The sequence below is a fragment of the Coenobita brevimanus genome, chromosome 46 (genome assembly GCF_032717465.1).
Source record: "Coenobita brevimanus isolate Jiangsu-jjx chromosome 46, ASM3271746v2, whole genome shotgun sequence".
Lineage (NCBI taxonomy): Eukaryota > Metazoa > Arthropoda > Malacostraca > Decapoda > Coenobitidae > Coenobita > Coenobita brevimanus.
The window spans coordinates 55,964,009-55,975,221 of NC_136999.1; the positions used below are offsets into that span (position 1 = coordinate 55,964,009).

Genomic DNA, 11,213 nt, shown 5'->3' on the forward strand with positions numbered 1-11,213 from the left:
AACAAATCCTTTGCTCAATACTGCAGAAGCCCCTCATCTCCCACACTATCATCTGAAAGGAGGATGGTGGACTGCAAGAGCCATCTGAGTGTGTCTTGCAGATTACGAAGGTTCTTCTCTCGGGCATGGAGGCATACATTTCCTTCTAATACCCTGTGACTAATGTTAAAAAAAGCTTGTTCTAATGCTGTCCACAACAAGATGGCCTACAAAAGGTATCGGAGCCAACCCACTCCTGAATCTCATCTCTCTTATTTTTCTGTCCGGAATTGTGCTAAGTCTGTTCTTTGCTCTGTTAAAAATAACTTTATTCGTACTAAATGCCCTGAACTCTCCAACTCAAATTCTTCCCGCTGCTTCTAGCAAACCCTCTGCCAGAAACCTTTCTAACAACTTTACCTCATCATCCTTCCCTCCTCTTTTCTACTCTGATGGCTCTGTAGCTATTCTTCTACCGATAAAGCAGATCTCTTCGCCCAGACTTTCTCCTCCAATTCCACCTTAGACAATTCCGGTGCTTTTCCTCCATCACTTCCCTCCTCTGACTTCCTCATGGCCGACATTAAAATTTCTTTAGCTGATGTATTTTCTGCCATCACCGGCCTCAGTACAAACAAGGCATATGGGCCTGATGGAGTCCCTCCTGATGTTCTCCAGAACTGTGCTTCTGTGCTTACACCCTGCCGAGGCAAACTCTTTCGCCTTTGTCTATCAACTTGTACCTTTCCTTCTTGCTGGAAGTTTGCTCTCTTTCAGCCAGTCCCAAAGAAGGGTGACCATTCCCAACCCTCCAACTATCGTCCAAATGCTTTAACATCCTGTATCTCAAAAGGTTTCGAGTCTGTTCTTAACAAAAAAAAAAAAAAAAAAAAAAGCACAACCTTTCTGATCGTCAGTATGGGTTCCGTCAGGGACGCTCCACTGGCGATCTTCTCACATACCTTTTAGACTCCTGGTCATCCTCCTTTCGAGACTTTGGCGAAAGCTTTGCAGTTGCACATGACATCCCAAAGGCTTTTGATCGAGTTTGGAATAAATTTTTAGTTTCCAAACTGGCCTCTTTCGGTTTCTATCCTTCTATCTGTGCCTTCATCTATAGCTTCCTTTCTGGTCGTTCTATAGCCGCTGTTGTAGACGGTCATCGTACCTCTCCCAGAGCTATCAATAGTGGTGTTCCTCAGGGCTCTGTCCTATTACCAACTCTTCTCCTTCTATTCACCAATGACCTGTTAAGCTGTACGTCCAACCCTATCCACTCATACTCTGATGACTCCACCCTTCACCTTTCCATTTGCTTCCCGCAACGTCCATCTCAGCAGTTACTTCAACAAACAAGGGATGAGGCTATGGCACACCTAATGTCTGACTTGGCTCATACTCGTATCTCTGACTGGGGTAAAAGTAATCTTATTTTTAATGCGTCAAAAACTCAGTTCATACAATTATCAACCCTTCAGAATCATTCGCAGGAGTATCCTATAATTTTTAACAATATCCACCTCAATCCTGCATCATCTTTAAACATACTATGGGTTTTATTCTCCCAGGATTTATCATATTACCTCTTGTAAAATCTACTTCCAAGATGTTAGATGTGCTATGCCAACTCCGTGCTTGCTTTACCCCTGCACAGTTATTGACTTTATACACGGGTTTTATTCACCCCAGTGTGGAGTACAACTCTCATGTGTGGGGAGGCTTCCCACATACAGCTCTTCTCAAGAAGGTGGAGTCAAAGGCTTTTCGTCTCATTAACTCTCCTCCTCTTACTGACTCCCTTCAACCTCTGTCTCTTCTTCGCATTGTTGCATCTTTATCTCTTTTTCTATCGCTACTTAAATGGTCACTGCTCCTCTGAGCTGTCTGCTTGCATCCCTCCTCCTCTACGACGGGCGCGTAGCACCCGTCTAGCAGCAAACTCTCATCCCTTTTCTGTCCAGCTCGCCAATGCAAGAGTTAACCATTACTCCCAGTCCTTCATTTATGCAGCAGGTCAACTCTGGAACTGTCTCCCTCTGTCTGTTGTTCCTACTTTCTATGATCTCCAGTCTCTTAAACGCAGTGTGTCCAGGCATCTCGAAATGATCGGATCTTGGACTTGGCTCTGTCATCTTGTTTTTGTTTTTTCTTGGAGGGAATAATCTGCGGGCTCGTGGCCTTTGGTTCTTTTTTCCTTGCAGTAAAAAAGAAAAAAAAAATCCTGCAGCCCACCTAGATCACGTTTCAGAAGACCTTGTTCCTGCAACTACTACTACTACTACTACTGCTACAACTACTACTACGACTACTACTACTACTACTACTTCTACTACTACTACTGCTACTACTACTACTACTACTGCTACTACTACTACTACGACTACTACTACTACTACTACTACTACTACTACTACTACTACTACTACTACTGCTACTACTACTACTACTACTACTACTACTACTACAGTTGTCATTATTAGTATTCTTAACGTGTCATTTGAAGCGCTGTTATTGCAGCGTGGGAGTGTTAATACTTGTGATGTTATTATTTTATCTTGTTATTGCAGCCTGGGAGTGTTAATACTTGTGATGTTATTTTATCTCTTGTTATTGGTGTTCTTTTATCTGCTGTTATTGTTATTGTATCGTGTTACTGTTATTGTATGTTTTATTGTTATTTTATCTTTTGTTATTGTTATTTTCTGTTCTTATTGGTGTTATTTTATCTTGGTATTGTTATTTTATGTTATTTTGTTATTGTTATTTGTTATTGTTATTTTATGTTATTGTTATTTTATGTTTTCGTTATTTTATCCCTTATTGTTATTTTGTTATTTTTATTGTTGTTGTTATTGTTATTTTATCTTGTTATTGTTATTTTATCTTGTTATTGTTATTCTACTTTGTTATTGTTGTCTTATGTTGTTATTGTTGTTATTTTTTATCTGCTGTTATGTTATTTTGTTATTTTATGTTGTTATTGTTATTTTATTTGTTATGTTTATGTTATTGTTATTTTGTTATTTTTATTTAATGTTATTGTTATGTTATTGCTGTTATTTTATCTGTTCATTTTACTTTATGTTATTGTTATTTTTTGTTATTTTATCTGTTATTCTTAGTTGTTATTGTTGTTATTTTATTTGTTATCGTGTTTTTTTAAATTCATGTTATTGTTATGTTATTGTTTTTTTATTGCTGTTATTTCTGTTATTTTATCTGTTCATTTTGTTAATGTTATTTTGTTTTTGTTATTTTATCTGTTATTCTTATGTTGTTATTGTTATTTGTTATCGTTATTTTGTTTGTTATTTTGTCTGTTATTGTTATTTTGTTATTTTTATTTAATGTTATTGTTTTGTTATTTGTATATGTTCTTATTGTTATTATATGGTGTTATTGTTGTTATTTTATGTTATTTGTATTTTATCTGTTGTTATTGTTATTATATGGTGTTATTGTTGTTATTTTATCAGTTACTCTTGTTCTTTCAGTCAACCCCGCCATGTCACGCCTGCTGGGTACACACCGCCTCCTCAGCGCCCTCATCATGACACACTGCGCCCTCTGCATCCACCACAAGCCGTTAGTATTGCCTCCCTCCCTCCCTCCCTCCCTCTCTCTCTCTCTCTCGTTGGTACTCATGTCCGCTCCTCTTCTGTACTCTCTCCCTGCCTCCCTGCCCCATCACGGCGGCCACACAGCACCTCTCGCTACTCATCCTCGCCCTTTTGTTGTCCAACGCCCTTACACAAAAAATAACCAGTATTTTTATATTATTATTATTATTATTATTATTATTATTAGTAGTAGTAGTAGTAGTAGTAGTAGTAGTAGTAATAGTATTGCTATTCTTCTTTTCTTCTTCTTCTTCTTCTTCTTCTTCTTCTTCTTATTCTTCTTCTTCTTATTATTATTATTATTATTAATTAGTCATTGCTATTGTTGTTGTTATTATTATTATTAGTATTAGTATTATTGTATTTTTTTCATCTGGTCAACTCTGGCACTGTCGTCTCGGTCTGTGTTCTTGGATCCCCCATTTTGTCAGCGTTGTACTTAGCGTTTTGTCATAGGTGGTTTAGGGAGCTCCGTAACACCTCTCCCTATGCGATTTATTTTGCTTATTATACCTTCCTGTTTTCTTACGTGTTAAGGAAGCTCCATAACACCTCTTCCTAAGCGATTTATTTTTACATATACCTTCCTGTCCTCGTACGTGTTAAGGAAGCTCCCCAACACCTCTTCCTAAGTGATTTTTTCTGTTTACGATATGTCTTCCTATCCTCGTATGTGTTAAGAAAGCTCCCTAACACTTCCTCATAAGCGATTTATCTTGCTAATAGCTTCCTGTCCTTTTATGTTAAGGAACCTCCCTAGCATCTCCTCCTGAGCGATTTATTGTGCTTATTATTCGTTATCCCGTTCTGTTTTATTATATTCTAATGTCGCCATACCTTGGATAAATAGCATAAAAAATAATGTTAAGGAATCGTAATCCAAAATTAACTGATAAGGAAGATATTAAGCCCGCCTGAATGACCACAGTGATGGCTGTGCTCTCTCTCTCTCTCTCTGAGATTTCGCAACGTATCCTCCTTTGCGACTTATTTTGCACATTATATACCTCAGATTTTTAAATGAATGGAGGACACTTGTACTATGGTGTATGGATTATTATTATTATTATTATTATTTATTCACTTGGTTTTCCTACCTCTGTTCTGTTATTTAAAAAGATAATTACTGAGGCAAATTTATCAGTATTGGAATGATGTACGTAGCAAAACAGAGGCTATCAGAGTGTAATAGGCAAAATAAATCGCTATGGAAAAGATACTGCGAAGCTCAATGCCACTCAGTATACGGTCCTTAAGTTGAATGTATGTGAGTGAGGTAGAAGGGGGGAGAGAGAGGGAGAGGCCGAGGATGAGATGGAGGGATGGAGTGGTGACGTATATGAGAGAGGGGGGGGTATGAGCTGGGGGGAGGGCAGTGAAATGGCGGGGGACAGGGCGACATGGAGGCGATTTTTTTGTGGCCACTTCTTACAGGGTTAAGGCGTCTGGCAATAGGTAGATGGATAGATGTTAGCCATTTTTGCGAACCGAAACGGCAAGTAAAGCGAAGGGATTGTCACACTGGCGGGTGGCGTGGTTTGTGGCGCCTGCTTAACAAAGATGGAGTTCGTGACAGACTGGCCTGTGGGTCTGCCAGTGGGTGCTGTGCTGCTGACGTCCACATAATGAATATAGTATGTTCAGAAGATAAATGGTGAAATGTTTGCGTAAGTTGTTCGCCGCTGGCCTCTGAGTCCGAAGGATGATTTTATAACACCAGGGGGAAAAACAAAATAAATGATCGACATTATTAAGGAGTACAAGATTCAAACTTCGTTTCAACAATACATTTAATTGTTATAATCTCGTGCACCAATAGAATAGTTCAGTCCCATTTACAAAATTAATGTTAAGCTCATATGAGTAGCCTACTAATCGCTACAACAAACCGCCAGGCAAAATTGTTAGGTTATCCGTTTCACCTCACTGCGAAATCTCGGTAACCGTTAGTTGTTTTGGGTGGGACGTGCAAATACGGTCATCATGTAATTAGCCACTTTTGACCCAGTGCCGCTAGCCCTGTCATTGACCCACCTGAGCAAGTTTCACCCGTACTGCTGTCAGTGAAGGAGGCCCCTAACACCTCTTCTTAATCGAGTTTAAATACATGTCTGATGGGTTGTCTTCGTGCATGCTGTTTATGTCACTTATGTAGGTAGTAAAGAGATACAAAAGAGAATACAGCGTCGTATCAGGTCCAAGAGGTCGTAATTTCCTGTGGCATGTATATGGAATACTGCCGAGGGTTGTGTCGTGTCACCAAGGTTGTTCGTTGTGTATGCGGACGTGGTAATGAGGGAGGTGAAAGTGTGAAGATTTGGGTGTGGCGATGATGAAAGTTGCATGTTGTTGTTGGCCAGCCCCGGTCATGCCTGGCTTGGCGGACCCGTGAGCCACAGGTAAGCAACAGCCTTTATGGGGTTGTGTTTTTATCTTAGTGTGGCGTGTGCTGTGCTGTGGTCTGATGTGTTTGTTGTGTTGTGTGCGTCTGGCTAGAATGCTACGTGAACCATATCATACTTGTTTACGGACGCCTCCGATGGGTGGATGGCAGCGTGGGGGGGGGGGCTTGTACTTTGGTGTTGTGATGGGGGTGTTGTGTGACCCTGCCTGTAAAGTGAGGGTGTGGGTGTTGCGTCAGTGCTAGTGCTGTAATGTCTGGAGGTGCCGTGTTGTGGGACAGGGTCTGCTGATGTGTGTGTGGGCATTGTTTAATGTGCCTATATCCGGGATGGAGGGTTGTGGATTGCAGGACCAGGGGAACTTAATCCTGCAGTCCACTGAGTTCACGTTCAGATAAGCTGGGGTTGTATTTACTACTACTGCTACTACCACCACCACCACCACCACCACCACTACTACTACCACCACCACCACCACCACCACCACCACCACCACCACCACCACCACCACTACTACCACCACCACCACCACCACCACCACCACCACCACTACTACTACACTGTTGTTTGAAGGTGGTGCAGTGTTAAAAGTAAATATAAGTGAGAGCAGAATGACTGAGATGGAGGAGAGATGGAGACGCAGTGTGAGAGATTGACAAGGAGATTTGGCAGTGATTTACCCGTACCCATTCAACCCGAGGACCTGGTTTTCACTTAAATCACCTCCACCAGCGATTTATTCAGCGATTTATTGACACATGGACGTATTTTTTTTTTTTTAATGCGAGGAAGAAGGAACCAAAGGCCACGAGCCCGCAATTATTGTTCCTTCCAAGAGAAAAACAAAATACAAGAGAGAGCCAAATTCAAGATCCGATCATTTCGAGATGCCTGGACACACTGCGTTTGAAAGACTGGAGATCATAGGCAGCAGGAAATACAGACAGAGGGAGACAGTTCCAGAGTTGACCTGTTGCATAAATGAAAGACTGGGAGTAACAGTTAACTCTTGCATTAGAGAGTTGGGCAGAAAAGGGATGAGAGTTTGCTACTAGACGGGTGCTACGCGCCCGTCGTAGAGGTGGAGGGATGCATGCAGACAGTTCAGAGGAACAATGACCATTGAAGTAGCGATAGAAAAGAGATAAAGATGCAACGATGCGACGAAGAGACAGAGATTGAAGAGAGTCAGTAAGAGGAGGAGAGTTAATGAGACGAAAAGCCTTTGACTCCACTCTATTGAGAAGAGCTGTATATGGGGAACCTCCCCACACATGAGAATTGTACTCCACAAAAAGGGTTGATGAAACCCCTGTATAGAGTCAACAATTGTGCAGGGGTAAAGAAGGAACGGAGTCGGCTTAGCACACCTAATCTCTTGGAAGCAGATTTTACAAGAGATGTAATATGATCTTTCCAAGATAAGTCCCAAGTAAATGAAACCCAAAGCATGTTCAAGGATGATGCAGGATTAAGCTGAATATTATTAAACATTAGAATGTTTAATAATACACCTGTGGAAGATTTTGTCATGCCGATAGGTGCAAAAACTGAGTCTTTGAAGCATTAAAAACAACCAGATTATTTTTACCCCAGAGATACGAGCCAAGTCAGACATTAGGTGTGCCATAGCCTCATCCCTTGTTTGTTGAAGTAACTGCTGAGATGGGCGTCGTGGGAACCGAATGGAAAGGTGAAGGGTGGAGTCATCAGCATATGAGTGGATAGGGTTGGATGTACAGCTTAGAAGGTCATTGATGAATAGAAGGAAGAGAGTTGGTGATAGGACAGAGCCCTGAGGAACACCACTGTTGATAGATCTAGAAGAACGATGGCCGTCTACAACAGCGGCTATAGAACGACCAGAAAGGAAGCTATAGATGAAGGCACAGATAGAAGGATAGAAACCGTAAGAGGGCAGTTTGGAAATTAAAGATTTATGCCAGACTCGATCGAAAGCTTTTGAGATGTCAAGTGCAATGGCAAAGCTTTCGCCAAAGTCCCGAAAGGAGGATGACCAGGAGTCTGAAAGGTAGGTGAGAAGATCGCCAGTGGAGCGTCCCTGACGGAACCCATACTGACAATCAGAAAGAAGGTTGTGATAGGAAAGATGCTTTAAAATTTTTCTGTTTAGAATTGACTTGAAAACTTTTGAGATACAGGATGTTAAAGCAATTGGACGATAGTTAGAGGGTTGGGAATGGTCACCCTTCTTTGGGACTGGCTGAAAGAAAGCAAACTTCCAGCAAGAAGGAAAGGTACAGGTTGATAGACAAAGGCGAAAGAGTTTGCCTAGGCAGGGTGTAAGCACAGAAGCACAGTTCTTGAGAACAACAGGAGGGACTCCATCAGGCCCATATGCCTTGTTAGTATTGAGGCCGGTGATGGCAGAAAATACATCAGCTGAAGAAATTTTAATGTCAGCCATGAGGAAGTCAGAGGAGGGAAGTGATGGAGGAACAGCACCGGAATCGTCTAAGGTGGAATTGGAGGAGAAAGTCTGAGCGAAGAGATCTGCTTTATCAGTAGAAGAAATAGCTACAGAGCCATCAGAGTAGAAAAGAGGAGGGAAGGATGATGAGGTAAAGTTGTTAGAAAGGTTGTTGGTAAGGTGCCAGAAGGAGCGGGAAGAATTCGAGTTTGGGGAGGTGAGAGCATTTAGTATGGATGAAATTATTTTTTGCAGAGCGAAGAACAGACTTAGCACGATTCCTGGCAGAAACGTATAAAAGATGTGATTCAGGGGTGGGTTGGCTCTGGTACCTTTTATAGGCCCTCTCCTTGTTGCGGACAGCATTAGAACAAGCGTGATTAAACCAAGGCTTTCTTGCGTTAGTCAGAGGATATGAGAAAGGAATGGATTTACTGTGGATTTGATGTGGAAGTGGATGTTGTGGATAAATAAGAGGAGATTTGTTTGACATAGTTGAGGCCTGAAGAGAGAGAGAGAGAGAGAGAGAGAGAGAGAGAGAGAGAGAGAGAGAGAGAGAGAGAGAGAGAGAGAGAGAGAGAGAGAGAGAGAGAGAGAGAGAGAGAGGAGTGAAACGGAGGTCGTAGTAAGGAGGAGAACTTGATCAATAGTGTGGAGATCAGGGAGGAGTGCCTATGAGGAAGGGAGATGTGTTACAGTAGCAGATGTCAATACAGTCTGTTTCCTGGGGTTCAATAGTCGTCCTACGCGCAACAGACGGCGCCATACAGCTACACACAGACCCTAGTACACACCGTCCAACCTGGGTACATGGCAGGGGTACAAGGGAGGGCTGTCTCTTGCAGGACTAGTGTGATGGTATTAACTGCAGGTACGAGATGGCGGGGGACAGGGCGACATGGAGGCGATTTGTTTGTGGCCACCCCTTACGGGATTTAGGCGTCTGGCAATAGATAGATAGATAGACATAATATATAGTGTTGGCTGGGATTATGGCTGTTTAGACTGTTGTAACGAAATCTAGATCTGACTGGGCCCTGTGCTAGACTGGGATCAGTTTCGTGTCACATTGAACAACAGTAGCACTCTACCCTCTGACCACCTCCCCTGACCAAAGACAAATGTGCCTGTGTGTTGTTTTGTGGAGGCGACCGTAGCATTGGACAGTTAGCCTTAAAACATAAAAGATAATAACAACATACACAGTAAGATAAGGATGTACCAGAGGAGATGCTACAAGGAGTGTGTGTAGCGCCTGTGCGAGTGTAGGTGGAGGTGTGGCAAGGCGTCCGGCATGATGTGTAGTGTGGGTGTTGACAGATGATTATATATGTGTTGCTTAATAGGCGATTGTCACACTATTTGCTGTCACAGGTGCGGGTTTAGTAACAATGGCTGCAGCGTCATGTGTACCATCCATTGTTGGTGTGGGGGAGGGATGGTGCGTCAGTATTGGTGCCTATGTAACCTGTCCTTGGCGAACGTTCTTCTCTATGGAGGCTCTACTGACAATAACCGTCATAACCGTCACACCCGTTTTCCCAGCTGTGGTGGAGGTATTTTTAACACCCGTCCTCATCACATCTTTCCTGCATACTCCGGATCAGAGAGTTGGTGGGGAATATTTATGTTACCCCTCAAATCATGACACAGGGAGGTGGAATGTGATGGGCGTAAATCCACTGCTTTGTAGGGACCTTTGTCGTGAGGTGAGAGTTGGCCTTTGTTATGCTATCTAAGACCAAGGCGATACTGCAACCATTGTCTTTCCTTCTGGCATTGTTTCTTTGGCTGTGTTTATCCTGATTTATCGTCGTCAGGTGTGATGTTTCGTGGAAGGTCACAGTAATGGCAGTAGCAAGGGTTTTCTTCAGGGTCCAGTTGTTGGTCAGTGTGAACTTGATTGAGGAACGTCACCCAAGCTGTTTTTGGTCCCTGAGTTCACCGCCTGCTGGGGTATAGAAATGGTCTTGGTGTTGGTGTTTGTGAGGCGTAAATACAAACAAGAGCTCTTTCCCTCCGGCCAGCTCATGAAAAAACAAAACAAAAAAAAACTCGTGGTAATATTTTTGATCTTCCCGCCTCATACAGGCTGCCCTAGTTTAATCCTTCTAGTGTTGTGTTTTACTAGAAGTGTTAATGAATCTGCTTGAATATGTTTTAATCCCACCTCCCCAATGGCCACTCACAGACGTAATGAGTTTTTCTTGTCATGTTTACCTGTTTACTGTTCAGGTGACTTAGAGTAGTACTTGTAATTTGTAATCAATAGCACAGCCACCTCCTTTAGCCTTATCTCACCAGCCTCGTCTCTCTCTTTCTCTCTCTCCCCCCCCCCTCTCTCTCTCTGTCTCTGCCCCCAGGATCCTGAGTATGGCGCTGTGCTCGTGTGTGCTGACCATCGCGGCCAATGGTACAGAGACGCTATGGTACCGCACCGCACCCATCAACTTCTACACGCTATTCCCCGTCGCCATAGCAGGTACGTCAGGCAGGGGTTGGTAGTACAGGGGTTGGTAGTACAGGGGTTGGTAGTACAGGCAGGGGTTGGTAGTACAGGGGTTAGTAGTACAGGCAGGGGTTGGTAGTACAGGGGTTGGTAGTACATGCAGGGGTTGGTAGTACATGCAGGGGTTGGTAGTACAGGGGTTGGTAGTACAGGCAGGGGTTGGTAGTACAGGCAGGGGTTGGTAGTACAGGGGTTGGTAGTACAGGCAGGGGTTGGTAGTACAGGGGTTAGTAGTACAGGCAGGGGTTTGGTAGTACAGGCAGGGGTTGGTA

At 42.9% G+C, this 11,213-nt stretch overlaps 1 protein-coding gene across 1 annotated transcript in view; it reads left to right on the forward strand.

Annotated features, from left to right (window-relative positions):
* Positions 1-11,213, forward strand: part of LOC145398741 (ergosterol biosynthetic protein 28 homolog) — a 47,691-nt gene that overhangs the window by 32,346 nt on the left and 4,132 nt on the right. Inside the window, exons 4-5 of the mRNA XM_080271538.1 lie at positions 3,474-3,564; positions 10,796-10,914. Of these exons, the coding sequence (XP_080127664.1) occupies positions 3,474-3,564; positions 10,796-10,914 (210 nt within the window). The remainder of the gene's footprint in view (positions 1-3,473; positions 3,565-10,795; positions 10,915-11,213) is intronic.